The 22,647-nt window shown below is 40.5% G+C and overlaps 1 protein-coding gene across 1 annotated transcript in view; it reads right to left on the bottom strand.

Moving 5' to 3' along the window:
- Positions 1 to 22,647, bottom strand: part of LOC306883965 (uncharacterized protein) — a 116,430-nt gene that overhangs the window by 23,620 nt on the left and 70,163 nt on the right. The window contains exons 17-25 of the mRNA XM_079439518.1: positions 16,922 to 16,966; positions 16,679 to 16,732; positions 10,998 to 11,051; positions 6,698 to 6,751; positions 6,498 to 6,569; positions 3,382 to 3,417; positions 2,319 to 2,363; positions 1,615 to 1,647; positions 1,387 to 1,533 (exon numbers count right to left, since the gene is read on the bottom strand). Of these exons, the coding sequence (XP_079295644.1) occupies positions 1,387 to 1,533; positions 1,615 to 1,647; positions 2,319 to 2,363; positions 3,382 to 3,417; positions 6,498 to 6,569; positions 6,698 to 6,751; positions 10,998 to 11,051; positions 16,679 to 16,732; positions 16,922 to 16,966 (540 nt within the window). The remainder of the gene's footprint in view (positions 1 to 1,386; positions 1,534 to 1,614; positions 1,648 to 2,318; positions 2,364 to 3,381; positions 3,418 to 6,497; positions 6,570 to 6,697; positions 6,752 to 10,997; positions 11,052 to 16,678; positions 16,733 to 16,921; positions 16,967 to 22,647) is intronic.

The raw sequence follows: 22,647 nt of genomic DNA, 5'->3' as shown, positions 1-22,647 counted from the left end.
TTCCATTTGTTGACATGACATGGTTAGATTCAGATGGTAAATATCATATATTATGTTGGGTGTCCATATTAGAGATAATCACCATGTTTAGAATGAAGCCATCGTATTTAAAAACATGATATTAATTATTTCAGATAATAAAATATCATATGTTGTTACTACTGCAAATATGTATTCAATTATTATTGGATCTCCTTCAATACTTTCAGAATCTTTACTTATTAAAATTATTTTGTTTCTGTATTTTAAAATATGTTTTTATTAACATATTTTAATGACAGTATATTTATTGAACAATAATTTTCAAAATAAGCTGAAAATAGTACAAACTTTGCTAAAGTAATTGCTTAGCGCAAGTATTAAAGGAACAGTTCACCCAAAAAAGAAAATTCTGTCATCATTTACTCATCCTCAAGTAGTTCCAAACCTGTATGAAGTTCTTTGTTCTGCTGAACACAAAGGAAGATATTTTGAAGAAAGTTTGTAATCAGGCTGTTTTGGGGCACCATTGACTTCCATAGTTGGAAAAAAATACTATGGAAGTCAATGGTGCCCCAGAACTGCTCTGTTTCCCACATTCTTCAGAATATCTTCCTTTGTGTTCAGCAGAATAAAGACATTCATACAGGTTTGAAACTACTTGAGGATGAGTGAATAATGACAGAATTTTCATTTTTGGGTGAACTGTTCCTTTAACTTATACATTATATAAAAAATTAAAAAAAAAGGTAACACTTTAGAATAAGGTTCCATTTATTAACATTAGTTAACAACATTAGTAAACATGAACTAAGAATGAACAATACTTCTACAGCATTTATTAATCTTAGTTAATGTTAATTTCAGCATTTACTGATGCATTATTAAATTCACAAGTTGTGTTTGTTAACATTAGTTAATGTAGTGTGAACTAACATGAGTAAACAATGAACAACTGTATTTTTATTAACTAACATTAACAACGTTTCATAAATAGTGTAATAAATGCATTGTTCATTGTTTGTTCATGTTAGTTAATACATTAACTAATGTTCATAAATGGAACCTTATTCTAAAGTGTTACCAAAAAAACATTATTTTAGCTTAATTATTTGTATCAATATCGTATGCCTTTTACCCCATGCTGGTGGGCCTTTTACCCCATGTGTGGGGTAAAAGGCCCCCCTTGCCACCTCATACATTTATAACATTTAAAAATAATAATAAATAAACAACTTGAATGATTTATTTTCACACAAAATCTGTTGCTCCATTAATGTTCAATACAACATATATATAAATTTTTCTGCAATTATACATTTTAGGTGCAGTGATTAGCACATTTTTTCTTAATGTGGGCCTTTAGCCCCATTGTACCCTATAGTTATTTGGAAACACAATACTTACAGGTCGTCCTTCCGGTCCAGGTGGTCCCGGGAGGCCTATTTCTCCACTTAGTCCTCTGGGCCCCGAGGGTCCTGTCTGTCCTGTCTGTCCAGGGAGCCCCTGATGGCCGATCTGACCCCTCTGACCGGGCTCTCCTGATGTCCCTTTCTGACACCCACACAAATACAACTCAACACACTCACAGTACAGCTAATGGGGAATTTGGATTCAGATCAGAGATTCGCCCACCTCTCCTTTCTGGCCAGCTGGCCCGGGTAAACCCTGTTTATGAAGAGAGAAGTCAGAACTGTAAGAAGTAAGAACTTCATTACAAAACAGCTTCAAAGCAATAACACAACTATACTTTTTACAACGCAACCGTATGATTTGGCAAAATGATATGCAATGCTAATTCTTCTTAGAACTGCCAGAAAATTGATTGATCAAACACCTCAAAAAATGCTGGAGATGCAGTAGATAGTGATGCAAGTAAACATTTTGAATACATTTGTTTATTAATTGTTCAGTCCATACGAACGAGTACATTTTAAATATACTGTTATTCAGTGATACTAGGAGATTTTGTAGTATATCCAAAAAAAATTGTATAGTATATGTTTGCTGTCATTGTAGTTCCATATACCTGAGTAAAATATTGAACAAAATATTGACCCACCGAATAAACAATATGTTATGCTTACACTTTAAATGAACTACCATACTGTATGCACTGTGTTATAAAAAACACCTTGCACTTACAATATGGCTATAAAGCACTTTGTTACTATCAAGAACTCCACCACCTTGTGGTTGATTCTGTAATTTCAGATACAGAAATTCATGCTACTTCTTACTATTAAAGCATTTATTTTTATTTATTTGGTTTCTAATTCTTTAATGTGCAAAACTGAATAGACGGTAGTTTTTTTTAGACACACATATATGAAACTTACATGAACACCAGGTCGCCCATAATCTCCCTTTTCACCTCTCATCCCCTGTTCAATTGCATAAGCATGTTTTAGTAAAACAGACATATAAATATGTAGGTTCAAACATCTTAAGTTCATGAACATATAAGCATATTCAATAAAATCACTCATATTGTATGCAACACGGGCTACTTCTTGAGTACTTTTAGGTACCTGAAATCTTGGAAAATTAATTTCAGCTATTATATTAATAATACTGACAACGAATTGTTCACTGAAAGCTAGTGCTAAAATAAATGTTAATCCTTCTCATCAGAGATATCAGATATTATGATTATACAGCTCTATCAGATTGTTTTATTTTTCCCAAATTTTTGTTTCCCATTTTTATTCTTCTGGAATCTGTTTCTAACGTGTTAATTCAATTTTAATAATCAAACTGGATGACTAATCAATTGAATTCATAAAACAATTTAATTATTTATTCCATTTTTAACCATAATAGAGCCTTATGAAACACTAGTTCATATTATTATTCAATTAAGTCTACAGCCATACATTTTATTTATTCTTCCAAATTTTGCCAAATTCCATGACATTCCACATTATTTTTAACTGGATTTCGTTTTCCACATGGCGGAAATCATAGGCCTCTACTACAGCGACACGAAGGCAAGGCTCCCAGAAGCAACATCTTAGACATAACATGTCATGCTAAGCATTCAGTAATTAAATCTGACAAAAGTTTACATGCATGCATTTCAGCTGTGTTTTTATGGTACAAAGAAGAACTCAGAAATGGCCACATTTTCCATGGGAATACAAGCCAAAAGACATTTGAAAACATTCACTATAATCACATATAACAAAGAATGTATGATGGTTTTTTGGGCATTTTATTCCATCTTAAGAGGAAGACAGTGTTTTCCCCCAGATTCATTATGCCTATACATTTCTACCAAAATCCTAATATTTAGCTTTAGCAATATGTCAGTAAACCATAACTAGCTATAAATAATATATTTTAATTTGACAGTCCAGATATACACATTAAGTTCATTATTACAGTAAATGGTTTACTTACGTCTACTCCTCTTTCACCAGCTTCTCCTCTTTGACCCTGTAATACATTTCACAGTACGGTTTGAAGAAAACAGTGAAGAAAAAAAAGAAAAAAATAAAGATTTATATAATACAATAAATACAGTAGCAATAGAAATTTCTGCATAAATTTGACCTAATTCCTATAACTAGAAGAGAATCCAAATAAACAAACAATACACAGATCTTTCTTTTAAACCTGGAATTTAAGACTGGTCCTCATCTCACAAGGTTTCCATCAAAGAGATTTCTGAGGACCACTCAAAAAAGTTGCTGATGCACACCAGGCTGGAAAAGTTTAAACTGTTTTTTTAAAGAGACTGGAATCCACTGACCAGATTGGAGAAAATTCAATATTACCAACAACAACAACAAAATAAATTCTGACCTTTCAATCTGTGTATCTGATCTTAATGCCTATATTAGTAGTAATAAAATCTTGAATTAAAAAAGTTGTTATTAGGACCACAAGCTCTCTCTCTCTCTTTAAATCTCTCTTTAAACATTCTACTAACTATAAGTAACTTTGTAACTACATGTCAACTAATTCTCATTAATTTGCAACTACACATCCACTAACTCTCAGAGTAAACTGTTAGGGTAGGTTTAGGATTAGTAGAATAAGTTGACATATAGGTGCAAAGTTCTCATAGTCAGTATGTTGTATGCCGTGGACCCATCAAAATAAAGTGTTACAAGATATTAAGCAGACATTCTACTAATACTCTAATGACTGCTAGTTGACATTTAGGTGCAAAGTTACTTACTTTTAGCAGAATGTCTAAAGTGGACTATCGAAAGTGTTACCATATATATAGGCTAACATGAGAGTTTAGATTGAAGGTGCTTTTTCCAACCCTATGAAACCACTTGCAATTTCAAGCCCATATTTATGTCTTCTTCCCCCACTTTTAAGCCCAAAAGACTCTGAAACTGCTCCATGCAATCATAGAACCTTGCCTCTCCTAGCAATTTTTTACCTATGTATTGCCTACTCATCTGCAGGAAACCCACACAGACACAGGGAGAACATGCAAACTCCACACAGAAATGCATCCTGGCTCTTTCTGAAAGGCAACATGACTACCCACTGAGCTACCATGTTGACCCACTTTTTTTTTTTTTCTCAAAAATACTGAGACAAATTACTATGCTCACAATATAATTAGTAAAAACAACGACAACAACAACATTGTATATGATGCTGATACACAGCTGTCATTCTCATTTTGACTAGACAATTCCGCGGTAACTACGAAGCAGACCTCTTGGCATGGATGAAAGTATAACACCTTCAGCTCAGCCTAGCAAAGACATAGATCTTCCATCTTTCCTGTCAATCTCAATTTCACCACACAGCTAAAATCATCAACAATAATCCCATCAAGATCAAGCAGAAATCTTGGGGTAATCTTTGATGACCAGCTCAACAACAACAGCAGCACGATCGCGCATATTTGCATTGCACACCATCAGGGAGATCAGGCTCTTTCTAATGGAGCATGCTGCACAACTTCCAGTGCCTTGTCATGTCTAGGCTGGACCACTGCAATGCTCCTCTGGCTGGACTTCCATCATGCACAATCAAACCTCTACAAATGATGCAGAACACAGCAGCAGGACTGGTCTTCAAAGAGCCCAAAAAAGCCCACACATTCAAGACATTTAACTTAAATCTTACGAATCTACATTCACTCTAGAAGCCTGAAGTCGGCAAGTGAGTGACACCTGATAGTAGCTACCCTCACAGAGAGGCACTAAATTACTTTCCAGAATGTTTTCTTTCACTGTTCCTTACTGTTGGAATGTTCTTCCAAATCCTTCCCCTGGCAATATTCAAGAAACAGCTGCAAACTCATCTCTACTGTCAGCACTTAACTGCATCCTGCTGAGAAAAAAAAATAAATAAATTCTATCCTTTCACTATTATTCACTATCCCTTCCTGTTCTAGCTTGCAGTATTTTGAACGATGTGCGGACCTTTGTATTGCTAGCACATCTCATGGTATTGCCTCCTTGAGATGATCGCTTGTTGTATTCTTCATAAGTAAGCCGCTATAGATAAAAGCATCTGCAAAATTAATAAATGTGAAAGTATTGCATTTCCACTAGTGGTTTCAAACTGTACATGTGATTTGTGTATACCTCTTAACTTGTCATAAATCACTGAATTAAACTGAAACTTGAAAAACTTCAAAGATTAAATGAGCTTCTATGAAGTCTATCACGTGTACAGTACCATGTGTTGGGCAGTTACTGCTATTATTTTACCATATTTCAGATTATTTTAAAAACTCTATACAGTCATTTTGAATGTTAGATTCATAACAAAATTGCCACTTCTAACACAGAGAGCAAACCAACAGCAATTAAGATTTAGCTCTAAATTTAAAAACAGCTGTAGATAATTCATTTAGTTTCACTGAAAGCGGCCAATGCTTGTAAACCACAAGCAACATTTTCATGAATGCTTTTTTGTTTGCCGTGGCAGAAATGATCATTACCTTGCAAAAGTTAATAGAGCTACACTTGGAAAATGTGCTCACCATAACGTGGGCTTTTACCACCAAGACTGACCAAAAAAGCAATGTCAGAGTTTTCTTTCTCATTAAATCAGAAGAAATAAATGTAATTTGGATACAGTAACAAAATCATTTTCAGGACGTTTAGTAAATGTCCGAGGCATCCAAAGCCCAGATATAATATGTGACCCTGGACCACAAAACCAGTCGTAAGTCCCAGGGGTATATTTGTACCAATAGCCAACAATGCATTGTATGGGTCAAAATTATCCATTTTTCTGTAAATTTCTGTTTAGTAAATTTCCTATATATCAAAACTTAATTTCTGACTAGTAATATGTGTTGCTAAGGACTTTATTTGGACAGGCGATTTTCTCAGTATTTAGATTTTTTGCACACTCAGATTCCAGATTTTCAAATGGTTGTATCTTGGCTAACTATTGTCCTATCCTAACAAACCATACATCAATGGAAAATATAAATCTCAATTTGAAACAAATTGACCCTCACCCTTGACAGGTTTTGTGGTCCAGGGTCACATATGATTAATCTTTCGGAGCTGGGATTGATAATTTACCTTCAGTCCCGGTAATCCTGGCATTCCTGGATGCCCTGGTTGGCCAGCTGCCCCAGGTTCTCCAGGCTTACCCTAGATAAAAAAAACAAAAAACAAAAAAAAACCCACATAATTGTAAAGATAATAACTCTTGCAGTCTATCATGCATGTGTCATCTTCATTCACCCATCTGATGATGTTTAATTTGCATAGGATTTTACCTCTAGCCCTGGAGGTCCTGGTTGACCGGGCTCTCCACTGTCCCCTTTAGTGCCCTATTAATGAAAATTTGAGTTTGAGTATTCACGTTTGCAAGTAAGAATTTGTACATTCTCTGTTAAAGCAGGAAGTCTGGATGGGATGTATCAAAGCCTTTTGACATTTGCTATCTGCTAATAATAGGTAGAGAGACTTTCTCATTCTAGAGAGCATTTATTGGACAAAATACAAGGTGAGTACAAGCTTTTTTATTTCTATTTTATGAACTATCAAATGAACAGTGGGAAAAAAATTATTTGATCACCTGCTGATTTTGTACATTGAACAGTGAGAGACAGAATAACAACAACAAAAAATACAGAATAAAATGCATTTCAAAAAAGTTATAAATTGATTTGCATTGCAGTGAAATAAGTATTTGATCCCCTATTAAGCAACAAGATTTCTGGCTCGCAGGTGTCTTTTATACAGGTAACGATCTGAGATTAGGAGTCTCAGCTTGTTACCTGTATAAAAGACAACATGCCCACAGAAGCAATCAATCAATCAGATTCCAAACTCTCCACCATGGCCAAGACCAAAGAGCTGTCCAAGAATGTCAGAGACAAGATTGTAGACCTACACAAGGCTGGAATGGGCTACAAGACCATCGCCAAGCAGCTTGGTGAGAAGGTGACAACAGTTGGTGCGATTATTCGCAAATGGAAGAAACACAAAATAACTGTTAATCTCCCTCGGACTGGGGTTCCGTGCAAGATCTCACCTCGTGGAGTTTCAATGATCATGAGAACGGTGAGGAATCAGCCCAGAACTACACGGGAGGATCTTGTCAATGACCTGAAGGCAGCTGTGACCATAGTCACCAAGAAAACAATTGGTAACACACTGAAGGACTTAAATCCTGCAACACCCACAAGGTGCCCCTGCTCAAGCACATGTACAAGCCTGTCTGAAGTTTGCCAGTGATTCAGAGGAGAACTGGGTGAAAGTGTTGTGGTCAGATGAGACCAAAATCCAGCTCTTTGGCATCAACTCAACTCGCCGTGTTTGGAGGAGGAGGAATGCTGCCTATCACTATCCCCACCGTCAAACATGGAGGTGGAAACATTATGCTTTGGGTGTGTTTTTTCTGCTAAGGGGACAGGACAACTGCACGGCATCAAATGGACAATGGATGGGGCCATGTACCGTCAGGGCCAGGGCATTGAAGCCATTGCATTGTGTGCAAACCTGGGGGCGTATTACAGAAAGTTTCTTATTTTAGGTCTTAACTTAAGATGTGATGTGTTAAATTAGGATTTTTCGCAAATTCGTATTACAGAAGCAAATCTTAACTTGATTTGGGATTCTTATCCTATCTTACAAAATGGTATCTTATCTCTAGTTAGGAAATCTTAAATGGCATAATCAAGCTCGACAATCTACTCTCAGGTCTGTTATTAAGCAACCAACACTGCCCGAGCTGCTGATGAGGAAAACAAAAACTTTTACTTCACTTTCAAAATCGCCTTTTGCAAAAAAACGTAAGGCATTAGTCACTTGCACTACAACCAGTAATGCTTTGTGACTCTTTTGTTGGTCTCTATAATGCTGGTTACCGTTCCTGTGCTAACTGTAATATGTTGTGCACCAGTCTGTAATTACTTATAAGTGTTTTGTCATCAAAATATAACTCATCTTCAGGGTCCTCCAAGAGTCTTTCTACCATTAAACATCCTCGTTCTTCATTTTCAACTATTAATAAATGTAATGCCATTGTCGGACAGCACAGTTGTAAGCGTTTTTCCGTTAGCTTTCTAATAATTTTGAAGTTAGGACAGCTGTGGGGTTGTCCTAAAGTTAAGACAGTTTTTAGGGTTTTGTCAAGTTAGGAGGTTTCTGTAATGCCCCTTTCCTATCTGTAGTTAAGATAAGATAACGCACTTAGGAAATGCTCTTCTGTAATAGCTTTTGTCCTAAATGTGGTCCTAACTGAAATTACCATGGTTACCAAACAGATAAAATAAGATTTTAAAGTTAGGATCTTTCTGTAATACGCCCCCTGGTGGCCAACTACAAGAAATGTCTGACCTCTTTGATTGCCAACAAGGGTTTTGCCATCAAGTACTAAGTCATGTTTTGTGAAGCGGTCAAATACTTATTTCACTCATTAAAATGCAAATCAATAACTTTTTTGAAATGCATTTTTCTGGATTTTTTGTTGTTATTCTGTCTCTCACTGTTCAAATAAACCTACCATTAAAATTATAGACTGATCATTTCTTTGTCAGTGTGCAAACGTACAAAATCAGCAGGGGATCAAGTTTTTTTCCCCACTGTAGTTAAGTGCAAAAAGTTTATTTTGAAAACTGAATTATTGAGCTGACTAATGACAATATGAATACTGTCTTTCCAACAGCTGCTTTATAGCAGAATTTGAATGTGACTCTACTTACACATTTTCAAATCATAATCAAGGACCTCGCATGCTCATGCATTTGTGGGATTAACAATTCCGACTGCAGATGGCGATATAATCTGTGAACCAGGTTAATTCTTTGATCACTGCACTGTCAATTGATGAGTCAAATCCATTTCATTGACAAGAGACCAGAGAGACATTCAAAGTGACTCTTCGTACATAAAACAGTCTGACTGGCTCTGAGTCCATGGAAACTGAACAAATATTCAAACTGTTTTCCCTTGCTATTTTGAGCATATTTAGAGATTCCTCAAGCAGATTTTACCAGTCTTAACTTCAAAGGTCATGCTTTTTTTATTTGTAATTTATTTTTTAAATCGTTCTGCTGGTTACCTAACTTTGTTTTTTTTGTTTTGTTTTTTTTTTACTAGGGGAAGTGGTGTGTAGCCAAGTATGGTGACCCATACTCGGAATTTGTGCTCTGCATTTAACGCATCCAAGTGTACATACACCCGGAGCAGTGGGCAGCCAATGCTGCGGCGCCCGGCGAGCAGTTGGGGGTTCCGGTGCCTTGCTCAAGGGTCTCACCTCAGTTGTGGTATTGAGGGTGGAGAGAGTGTTGGTTATTCACTCCCCCACCTACAATCCCTGCCAGACCCGAGACTCGAACCCATGACCTTCAGGTTACAAGTCCAACTCTCTATCCATTAGGCCACGACTGGCCATTGATTAAAAAAACTAAAATGGATTAAAAAAATTGTTCAATGATTTGGTTTTGACTAGTGTCTTCCAGTTCTAGTTACGTCTACTTTGATGGCTTTAGTGTGGTTTGACCACTTTTCAGCTGTCAGTTTATGTGTTTTATTTATATATAGCAGGGAAAAGTATTAAATATATATACACTAGCATTCAAAAGGTCAGTAACATTTTTTTAAAACCAAAAATCCTTACTTTTATGCAGCAAGGGTGCATTAATTTGATCAAAAGTGGCATGTATAATGTTACAAAAGACATTTAAAATAAAAGCTATTCTTCTAATTTCAAATAAAAGCTAAAATTTGTTGAATAATCCTGAAAAGTATATCATGGTTTTCACAAAATGCAGCACATCAGCATATTAGAATGATTTCTGAAGAATCGTGTGACGCTGAAGACTGCAGTAATGATGCTGAAAATCAACTTTCGTCATCACAGTAAGAGAAAAGAGTTATTTTAAATTGTAATAATATTTCACATTATTGTTTTACTGTGAAATACAGTAAATGCAGCCTTAATAAGCAGAAGAAACCGCTTTAAAAAATACTGAAAAGTTTTACTGGCCCCAAACTGAGTTAAAGGTTGACAGTTAAATCTCTCTTTGGAAGTCACCGAGAACATGAACTTTTCAGAATATTTAGTACACGTAACAGTGCACATATTTCTGCCTTCTGCTGTTTTTTTTTTATGAAAAATGTCAATTTTGTCTCATAAAGTGGTCTATGACTCATAAAGAACAGCATTGTTGGCTAGCGTTCTGAAGTCTGAAGGTAACGGCACTAGAGATTTGAAATCTGGACATAGTCTGTTGTCTCCTTTCTTGGACACAATCTAAAAAACACAATTTGAAGCGGAACAAGTTTGAAGGCTTGTAACCATTTATAAGCTATGGCTTTTGTTCTGCAAAATTACACATCACATGTAGCAATCCACATGCATGTCTACACAGATGATGAAAGGCGATTGAGAAAAACTGTGCAGGCAGAAGAAAGGGATTTCACCATCTGTCTTGCAATTGCTTTGAAATCACTATAATAATGTAATAAAGACTCCAACTCAGTAATCAATATCTATAATGTTTTCCATATGAATTCAACATTACAAAGGACATCTTGCATTTAGAGGGCAAAAACATGAATTGCGACCTTAGGGCCAGGCTGTCCATTTGAACCAGGTATCCCAGGCAATCCCATCTCGCCCTGTAGAAAGACAGACACAGTCAAACTGATGTTCTGAACTTTAAAATGTAATGTTTCTTCAAAAAGAAGTAAGGTTTTTGTTTTTGAATAGTTTGTTTCACTTGGAAATACATACTATACATTAGTACAATGGGGTTTGCATTCTGTTTCTTGTTGAATTTAAGGGAGACCTTTTTACAAGATGCAATATAAGTCTCAAGTGTCTCCAGAATGTGTCTGTGAAGTTTCACCTCAAAATACCCCAAAGATTATTTATTAAATTGTTTTAAAAATTTCAATTTTGAGTGGAAGCAGTGACGCACTGTTTTCGTGCATGTCTCTTTAAATGCAAATGAGCTGCTGTTCCCTGGCCCCTTTTACAGCTTGTTGCTTTCGCAACTCTGCTTAAAACATCTGTTTGGTTTTGATTATCATTTCTATCATGCTGAAATCATGCATTTTAAACCATATTAGTTTAAACTTCTTATATACTATTTTGTGAGTGCACACATCCTATGCACGTGCACAGAAAGCGTCTGTCACACGGCATGTGAGTACTAAACTAAGTTTTGTTTCATGTCCTTTTGCGCGATCGAAATCTGATGTGCTCGTTTTTTCACAAGATTGCAAAGAAAGGCTTACCAATAAAAATAAATAATAAAATTACTGTTGTTCTTTTTCATGTTTTCTGGGTTGGTAGATGCATTACAGCACTTAAACACGGACACAATAAATAATACAAAGCTTTAGTCAGGTCAATCCAGAACTTACATTGTTTTCACACAAAAGCTTGGTTTAAATTATTCCAAATCCCATCGACTCACAGGAATTTGTTTCACATTGAGCTCCACACTGGAGTATGTTGGTGTCGTCAATGTGAGTCTCACTATGAGTACTAGCAGCAACTGTTAATGAACTGTTAGTAATGACTAAGAAGAAGGGTAGGGTTCATGTTATCTTACCAGCAATGCTAAGGAACAATAGATTCACTTAACTCAATAATAACAACAACAATAACTTGACTTAACTTTTTCTTTATTAACTTTGGCTTCACATTTTTAGTGCAGTCAGCATACCTGAGTAAACAAAAATGAAATAAATACCTCCAAAGTAGACTAGTCAGAATAAAACATTTCTCTCTTTAGTGCAGCCAGCTTAACAGAGTAAACTAAAATGAGATAACTCCAATTTAAGTAGTCAGAAAGGTAGATAGACAGCATGTGTCTGCAGAATGGGAATTTTAATCACCCAGTTGTCTGTAATGTAGTGCACCATGATCGTCATGAAAGACTGAGTTGCACGGGAGGTCCACCCGTCCGTAGTTAAAGCAATGAATTTAGCATTGCTCAGGTCCTCCACTAGTTTGGCTCTTACTTCGCTGTAAAGGTGAGGCAGCACATTCTGACTGAAATGCAGTCGGCTCGGTAATTGGTATCTTGGCTCCAACACACTTAGCAAATGTGTGAATCCGTCGTTCTCAACAACGGAAAACAGCCACATATCTAGCGCCATGAAAACGTCTCGGGTTACGTATGTAACCCTGGTTCCCTGAACGGAACGAGATGCTGCGTCGAAAGCGCTAGGGGAACTCCTCCAGCGTGACCGCGCTCTGAACCAGAGTGTAATCTGTCCAATGGATGGGCGAGACGTCATAGGCGGGTGACGTCACTGACCGGGAAGCATAAAAGCACGTGCAGCGGAGCCGGCGTTTGCTTCTAGGAATGAAGCAACCGCTCGCAGGGATATAGGAAGTATGGCCTAGAGACGCAGCGTCTCGTTCCCTTGAGGGAACCAGGGTTACATACGTAACCCGAGACGTTCCCTTCAGGAACTCGAGCTGCATCGAAAGCGCTAGGGGAATGAAATGCCCATGCCACCAGACTTCCAAGTACCTGCCCTGTGTGTATCACTAGGAGCACAGCGAGGGCAAAAGAACAGAAGAGCCCGGAGTGGCCCTAAGATCAAGGTCATAGAACCGAACAAAGGTGAGGGGCGTGAACCAACTCGCAGCATTGCAGATATCCTGCATCGAAACCCCTGCCAAAAAGGCCTTGGAGGCCGCCATACTCCTGAGGATTCATAAGCAGAGAAATAGTATCCACAATCCACCGACTAAGGGTCTGCTTAGAAGCAGGCAGACCCCGCTTGGCACATACAATTAAGCTTCTGGTCGGGCTCCCCAAAGGGAGGAGGACTGAAGGCCTGCAGCACGACAGGCCGTGGTATAGAAGAGGGGACCTAGGAAATAACCTGCTCGAGGGCCATAAGACAAGAACCAAGCTTGGCTCTACATGTCTAAGGCACGTAGGCATCGCTGCGTGACCTTGATCATGCGAAGCGGGTTCCCCCTCGGGGAGAACCCCTTGGTCTTGAGCCACCACTGTAGGGGTCTCATGTACAGCAGGCCAAAAGTTATCACGTTGGACGCAGCTGCCATGAGCCCCAGCAGTTTCTGAAACTGCTTGACAGTGAGTGACTGGCCCTCTTTCACTCTCTTGACTGAGGTGAGGATCGACTCGATCCGAGCAGGAGACATACATCCCTGCATCGTGGTCGAATCCCACACCACGCCTAGATAAGTGGTTCTCTATACTGGAGAAAGCACACTTTCTTGGCGTTCAGTCTCAACCCCTTCATGTGCGTGAGAACGACATCTCACCTGCTCTGATTGAGCTAGAATCAACCAGTCGTGGATTTAAAAGTGGGGGACCACCTCGATGGCCTCCTTCCTCAAGAGACCAGACCCGCGTCATTCCTAGGAAGATCAGGCTGATAGAACCAGATCCTGCAAGGCAGGACCCAAAGAGAAACATTGGCAGTAGTTTCCACGCTGCCAGATGGTCTACTAAGGGAACCAGTCTCTCGAGACTGGCCTCTGGTGTACCTAATGCTGCTAGCTCGGTGCCCTGAAGCGGAGGACCGGCAGAAGACGGCCGAACCAGGAGCTCTAGAGACCACCGCAGGGGTGGCGAGCTTCTCAGCTCCGATACACTTCGGGGCGGAAGAAACTTTGAATATCGCTCGCTGGGCCCTGGAACTCTGGGAGAGTTGGCAGACTGGTCTCCCGAGGGCACTGGGGGGAGAGGGACACCCGATCTGCCCCAGAGGGGTCTGCCCACATAAGCCAGAAGGCGCAAGCGGGGCGTCCATGAGGAAGACCCTATCTTCCCCTTCATGTCAGATAGGGTCAACCACAGACAGCGTTTCTAGGGAGCTCAGAGATCTGCTTATATTTCAATTAAATTGAGACCCTATCCCTGATCCAGCTCTCTAAGCAGGTACGTCAGCTTGGTGCGCCTGTAACACTGCCATGGTGTGCAAACACGCACCAGCCTGACCTGCAGCCGCGAGCCTTCAGAGACAACACCACGCAAGGGAACAGATAGCTCGCGAGCGTCTGTTCCACTCGGGCATCGCTCTCTGATATGAATGAGAAATGCACGCGTCGCCTTGGCTACGTGCGCTGCAACAGCGAGCTCTCACTCAAAGGGGAAAGAACCGCACACGCGGGCTTCCCCTAGCGAGAGATCTGTGGAATGCAGGAGGAGATAGGGCATACCCGTCTCCAACCTGTTCGCCAGATCCATGTTGCGATCCCCGAAATCTCACTCGCCGCCGTGCCTCAGCAGCGGCGGGAATGCAAGATGCACAGCGGGGAGAAGCACAATAAGCCCCTTTTTTTTTTAGACTGACTGCGCGCCGTTCTCATAATATGCTTGTGCAAACACTGTTTCATTGACATGTCCACCTTGGAGGAGGAGGACAGGTCTTAGGGAAGGGAAGAAGATAGGGGCTCGCCTGTCTTCATTCCACACTAGTGATAGCTCACTTCAGAGGGCAAGCACAAAACGGGCAGTCAGCTCCCTCGAGAGCTGAATCTGCGTGCTCTGCTCTCAAGCAGACCACACACAGAGTGCGTGTATCCCCAGCAGTGATATAACGTGTGTAGGGAGGAACACACAGACCGTAATGCGATCTGCTATTGCCCAAGTGCTTGCACATATTGCTGGAGCCAAATTCAAGTGATTGTGCCAGGACAAACAACACTTAATAAGACTCACAACACAAATCGACAGACACACAGACAGAGTAGCGGTTGCTGAATGACAAAAAGCAAACGCCGGCTCCACTGCACGTGCTTTTATGCTTCCCGGTCGGTGACGTCACCCGCCTATGACGTCTCGCCCATCCATTGGACAGATTACACTCTGGTTCAGAGCGCGGTCACGCTGGAGACGTTCCCCTAGCGCTTTCGACGCAGCTCGAGTTCCTGGAAGGGAACACCTATTGCCTTTGTTATTGTTTGAGCACAGTCAGAGTTAGCTTGTAGCTTCATTCTAAAGGCAGTCGGAAAAGTTTCCTGTTTTTGAAGCTTCTTACGTGTGCCGCTTATATCAATGTTGGGGTGAAGTCTCCGGAGATGCGCTTGCATATTAGATGTGTTTCCTGCCAGTTACAACAGATTGTGTGCGCTTTGTCTACGACACAAATTCCATTCCTGTACTCCACTGGAAAACCAAAATGTTCCCACACAGGAGACTTAAATGTGTCCGGGGGATCTGCAATTTCAGTACTATGTGAAGCAGCCATCCTGCATATACTAGCAACCGAGTGTGACGCTCACTCCCAAGTCACATGAAATGACATGAACTTGGAAAACAGTAACTTTAGAATATAATATTTAGAACGAAATTTAAAAAGCTGTTATTATTCATTACTAATACAATTTAATCAAATGTAAGCAAAGAAAAATTTGTTTAAATTAATAGTTAGTTAGAGATAAGTGCCATTAACCTCAACAATGGGCAGCAGGGGGCGTGAGAGTACCGTGGTACGCCACGAGAGTTCTGCGATTCGTATAGTGGGTGGTGTATCGCGATCTTTCGGTTCGGTTTGTGATATCGTTACACCCCTAATATATATACGTATATGTATATATATATATATATATATATATATATATACATACGTATATATATGTATAAACCTAGTGTTTCTTTAGTTCTTTGTGAGTTGTTGAATGTCTTTTTGCTGTTCTTTGTTTGATTAGATTTTTGACTTGTTTATTCTAGTTTTTCCTTGAAATGCCTGCACATAGGTCCTTGCCTCTGCCTGTTTTCCCAAGCTTCTCCACAACGTTATAGTTTTTGACTGGCATGTCTCTTTGACTAGTGCATCTTTGAGCCTATATTTAGTATAAGTAAAATACTTAAGTACTGTTAAAATCAGATCCTCAAGACTTTTACTCACATTGTTTTGGAATTGGTGACTTGTAGTGTAGTGGACAAATTTTCACTGTAAGGTATCTGTCCTTTTACTCAAGTATGGTTTTCTGTTACTCTTTAAACCTCTGCAACAGATCATGCAATTTCTTTTTCCGAGCAATTGGGGGTTTGGTGCCTTGCTCAAGGGCACCTCAGTCATGGGTACTGAGGGTGGAAGAAAGCACTGTTCATACACTCCCCCACCTACATTTATTTTTGGTACTGAGAATTAAACCCACAACCTATGGGTCACAAGTCCAACTCTCTAACTATTAGGACACAACTGCACCAAAATCACTGAACATATCAGAAGCACCATGAAAAGTTGTATTTACTTTATCATGATTTTTCAAACGCTTACTATATATTTTCAGATTTACTTACATGGTCTCCAGGTGTACCTTTGGCTCCTTTTGGCCCTGTCAAGCCAGCTTCACCCTATTAAAAAAAAAAAAAAATTAAATTTTGAATATATTTAGGGTAGCTAATGGTAGGATAGTAGTGAGACTTATAAACTATAGAATGCATGCAGCTCACTAAGTTTTGTAAAAGCGCATAAGTCATAACCTCTAGACAACAGCAAATGTGAAACTAATTGTCCACATGAAAAGGAAAAGAAAACATCACCTTCATTCCCCTCTGACCATCATTTCCAGGTATACCAGGTATGCCCTAAAAAAAAAAAAAAAAAAAGGAAAGAAAGAAAGAAATTGTTTAACATTGAGCACGTTCGAGCAGTCAGAAAAAAAGCCAAGATTATAACATTCATTAATGACATTTAGCATTATAGATAGAGCTTTTACACAAATGAGTGCATTTGAGAACTCTGTTAGAATCTGAGGTACACATTGAACATAGTGCTTTGTAAGAACACCAGTGGGCTTTCTTGGCTTCTAATGAAGCTAACATGCATGGGAAGTCTGGATTAATCACATATGAAATGCGTCCCTCCTGGCATCTTGAAGCTTTGTCAGCCAGAGAGAATAATAGTTTTAACAGGATGTTGTTAAATTCGGATACTACTGTAATATAGGGACCAGCTCCACCGGAGATAACAACTGGTCAGAAAACCTACATTTCTAGGAGGAAAAAGTTTTAAAATCTCAAGGTACTGTAACATTACCTTTCCTGTTAAAATAATTAAAGGGCTACCTTTAATATTAACATTATTGTTAAAAAAATATCTGACCTAGCTATGGTGAAAATCAAGTTCTTTAACATGTTTTAAATGTCTGTCTTGTGTTTTTAATATGCTTAAAGACAAACTATGTGCAAATTTGCAAAATACACTGCAAAAACTTGCCAAACCGGTTCAAAAGCAGATAACAGTATAGCCAGACAATGCCACCTCAGCACTGCTGAACTGCTTCCAGGACACAGACTGGAACATGTTTAAAGAGGCAGCCACCTACAACAACCGCACAGTCCTGCATGAGTACACTGAAACTGTGACTGCTTACATCAAAAAGTGCACTGATGATGTGACAGTCACCAAGACCATCACCACATGTGCAAACCAGAAGCCATGGATGACAGCAGAGGTTCTTGGGCTGCTAAAGACCAGAGATGAAGCATTCAGTTCAGGAGATAAAGCAGCCCTCAAAACAGCAAGGGTCATATGCTCAAAAAATCAACAATCACTTCACAGACAGCAGAGACACACAGAGCCTGTGGCAAGCCATTCAGACCATCACTGACTACAAGCCCCCGCCACAGGCCTGTGATGAGGACACATCCCTACCCGATGCACTCAACCACTTTTATTCACGGTTTGAAATACAGAATAACACACCTGCACAAAAACTGCCCACACCTCCCAACGACCGGGCGCTCTGTCTGTCTCCAGCCGACGTAAGGAAGACCCTATCTATTGAAGCACGCAAGGCTGCGGGACCTGACAACATACCTGACCGTGTTCTGAGAGACTGTGCTGCACAGCTGACAGATGTCCTAACAGATATCTTCAACACCTCACTGAGCCAGGCAGCCGTCCCCACGTGTTTCAAATCCACAACAATCATACCGGTACCAAAGAAATCACCTGTGTCCGGTCTAAATGACTACCGTCCCATAGCACTGACTCCAATCATGATGAAGTGCTTTGAGAGGTTAGTCATGCACAACATCAAAACCAGCCTCCCCAACACACTCGACCAGCTCCAGTTTGCATACCGTCCAAACCGCTCTATGGACGATGCAATTTCTTCCACCCTCCACCTGGCTCTTGCCCACCTAGAAAATAAAGACTCCTATGTTAGAATGCTGTTCATTGACTTCAGCTCAGCATTCAACACAATAATCCCACAACAGCTCATAAATAAACTAAACCTGCTGGGCCTTAACAATTCCCTGTGTAATTGGATCCTGGACTTTCTAACCGGAAGCACTCAGTCAGCCCGTATCGGCCACAACACCTTGAGCTCTACCACACTGAGCACAGGGGCCCCACAAGGCTGTGTGCTCAACACGCTGCTCTTCACACTGCTGACCCACGACTGCACTGCCAAGTTCAGCTCCAACCACATCATCAAGTTTGCTGATGACACAACAGTGGTAGGTCTCATCAGCAACAACGATGGAACGCACTACAGAGAGGAAGTGGCACAGCTGGCTGAATGGTGTGGCACTAACAATCTGTCCCTCAATGTGGAGAAGACAAAGGAGGTTGTGATGGACTTCAGAAGAAACTCCGTTGACCACCCCCCACTGACCATCGACAGCTCGACTGTGGAGAGAGTCAGCAGCACTAAATTCCTGGGGGTGCACATCACAGAGGATCTCACCTGGACCACCAACACCATGTCACTCTCCAAAAAGGCACAACAGCACCTACACTTTATCCACCGGCTTGAAAGAGCAAGTCTCCCTCCACCCATCCTCACCACATTCTACAGAGGCACCATTGAGAGTGTGCTGACCAGCTGCATCACTGACCGCAAGACAGTGAACCAGCGGACAGTGAACACAGCTGCAAAGATCATCGGTGCCCCTCTCCCCTCCATCCTGGATATTTTCCTTACACGATGCTCCAGCAAAACCAAAAGCATCGTGAAGGACTCCACCCATCCCTCCCACAGTCTCTTCCAGCTCCTACCATCAGGAAGACGGTACCGGAGCATCAGAGCCCGCTCCGCCAGACTGCTCAACAGCTTTTTCCCCCAGGCTGTGAGAGCCCTGAACTCAAACCACCCCCCCCTCTGAAACCCCATGCAAACCCCTACCTGCTGAAACATGGACCACGCCCCACCCCAAACACCCCCCCCCCCCCAACCTTGCCACACCAAAGAAAAAAACTGTATGGAACTTTTTTTGTGCAATTCGAAGTGTGCTACACACAGGTGAGTGGGCCTGTACAAACCACCTGTAGTAACACACTCTCCTCTATGTGCACTAGACACTTTACACACACTGCTACATGTACACAATCCCACAAAAGACTCAGCAATATATGTATGTTTACATGCTCAGGCACTACAAATCATCTGCACTGTTCCCCAACCAGCTGCTTGACTCAAAATGTCTCTCTTTGCACATGTACAGTATTTGTGAAGCATTCATATAGTTTGTATTTTTTATCTTCTATTTTTTAGTTTGTATAGGGTAAATATTTATGTGAAGCATTCGTATAGTTTGTATTTTTTATCTTCTATTTTTTAGTTTGTATAGGGTAAATACTTATATATATAGTATACTTATATTTAAATCTGTCAGTCGGTTAGTTGTGTATAGGTTTATAGTGTTTTTTACTTCATTGTTGTATGTCTGTATTTATGTAGCACCGTGGTCCTGCGAGGCATGACATTTCGTTCCACTGTATGTCCCCACATGTAGCAGAATGACAATAAAGCTCAACTTGAACTCGAAAACTCTGCAAAACACTGCAAAACTCAGACAGCTCCGTCAGGCCAAAGAAGATGCTTACAGAAAGGGGGATAAAGTCTTGTATAAACAGGCCAAATACACACTGGATAAGGAGATCAGAGTGGCAAAGAGGAATTATTCTGACAAGCTAAGGAACAAATTATCTTCCAGTGATCCTGCTTCAGTGTGGAAAGGTATGAAAGATATCACCAGTTACAAGACACCATTCTCCAGCACTCTTGAGAATCAACAACTGGCAGACGATTTCAATGTCTTTTACTGTAGGTTTGAAAAAACAACCCACATCCGCCTTGAACACCTCTCCACACAACCATTAACACCTCCAGCAACCACCCTCTCCCCCACACCTACAATTCAAATCAGTGAAGATAACGTGTGCCAGGTCTTCCGAAAGAACAAAAGATGGAAATCACCAGGCCCAGACGGTGTGTCACCAGCCTGCCTAAAAACCTGTGCTGATCAGCTGGCCCCCATCTTCACACAGATCTTCAACAGATCACTGGAGCTGTGCAAAGTCCCCTCATGCTTCAAACACCCCACCACCATCCCCGTCCCAAAGAAACCCAAAATTACTGGACTTAATAACTACAGACCTGTGGCTCTAACGTCTGTGGCCATGAAATCATTTGAAAGTCTGGTTTTGGCTTATCTGAAGGACATCACTGGACCCTTACTGGACCCCCTGCAGTTTGCATACAGAGCAAACAGGTCTGTGGATGATGCTGTCAATATGGGACTGCACTTCATCCTGCAGCATCTGGACAGACCAGGGACTTATGTGAGGATCCTGTTTGTGGACTTCAGCTCCACTTTTAACACCATCATCACGGACACACTTCAGAATAAACTGACTCCGCTCTCCGTCCCCACCTCCGTCTCTCAGTGGATCAACAGCTTCCTGACAGACAGACAGCAGTTAGTAAAGCTTGGTAAATTCACATCCAGGACCCGCACCATCAGCACTGGAGCTCCTCAGGGCTGCGTTCTCTTCCCACTGCTCTTTTCACTCTACACCAACGACTACACATCTAAAGACCCCTCTGTCAAGCTCCTGAAGTTTTCAGATGACACCACACTGATCGGCCTCATTCAGGACGGTGACGAGTCTGCTTACAGACAGGAGGTTAAGGAGCTGGCTGTATGGTGCAGTCTTAACAACCTGGAGCTTAACATGCTCAAAACAGTGGAGATGATTATGGACTTCAGGAGAAACCCCCCTGCACTCCCCCCACTCACCATCATGAAAAGCACTGTAACAACAGTGGAGTCATTCAGATTCCTGGGCACCACCAACTCTCAGGACCTGAAGTGGGACAATCACATTGAGTGCATGAAAAAGGCCCAGCAGAGGTTGTACTTCCTTCGCCAGCTGAGGAAGTTCAACCTGCCACAGGAGCTGCTGAAACAATTCTCCTCTTCCATCATTGAATCCATCCTCTGCACTTCAATAACTGTCTGGTTCAGCTCAGCTACCAAATCTGACCTCAGAAGACTACGGAGAGTAGTCCGGACTGCTGAGCGAATCATTGGTACAATCCTCCCCACTCTCCAAGAACTGTACTTATCCAGAGTGAGAAAAAGGGCTGGTAAAATCACTCTGGACCCCTCACATCCAGCACACTCCCTCTTTGAACTGTTACCGTCTGGTCGACGCTACAGAGCTCTGAGAACCAGAATGACCAGACACAGGAAGAGTTTCTTCCCTCAGGCAATCTATCTCATGAACACTTAACAATAAAACGCGGAACACACAACTCTATTATTTATTCACAACACTTGCTTACTTTTTTATCTAATTTTTTAATTTCAAATTTGCACATATCAGACCTGTACACACATAATTGTCTATATTATATATTGTGTTTTTGCTGTTTTGTACATTGCCTATTTGGATATTTGTATTATTCTTTATTATATGTGTCCTCTCCTGTTGCTGTCTCTCTGTTGCACTGTGGAGCTTCTGTCACGATAACAAATTCCTTGTATGTGTAAACATACTTGACCAATAAAGCTCATTCTGATTCTGATTCTGAAATTCATCAGTTTGACCACCCGTTTCCTACCCTCACAAACATGGGTGGGGCTTTTCAAATCTGGTCAACGGTTTCTATTTGCAATGTGTCTTTGCAGCGTTGAGTAATGCAGCTAATCACAGAAATATTTGTTGATTTCATGAACACAATGGGCAATCAGAGGTGTTTTAGTTAAAAATCCACTCACTGCTCAAACACTCAAAAGTTTTTTTTATAATCAGTTCTGATCTCTACATGCTTGTGAATCCTCTCATTATAAGAAACAAAGTGTATTCGCAATGCAAATAAAAGATTCCTTGTGCAGTGTAGAGCTTGACTGATTATAACTGAACTTTGTGAGATTGCGATGAACTAAAATGAGCGACAGCTTTTCAGTGATAATAAAGGGAGCGCTCTTTGTGTGCTTTCTAAGCTATAATCCATTCAGAATTGTAATAT

Source organism: Barbus barbus (genome assembly GCF_936440315.1).
Source record: "Barbus barbus genome assembly, chromosome: 18".
NCBI lineage: Eukaryota > Metazoa > Chordata > Actinopteri > Cypriniformes > Cyprinidae > Barbus > Barbus barbus.
This window is presented reverse-complemented; position numbering and strand designations above follow the sequence as displayed.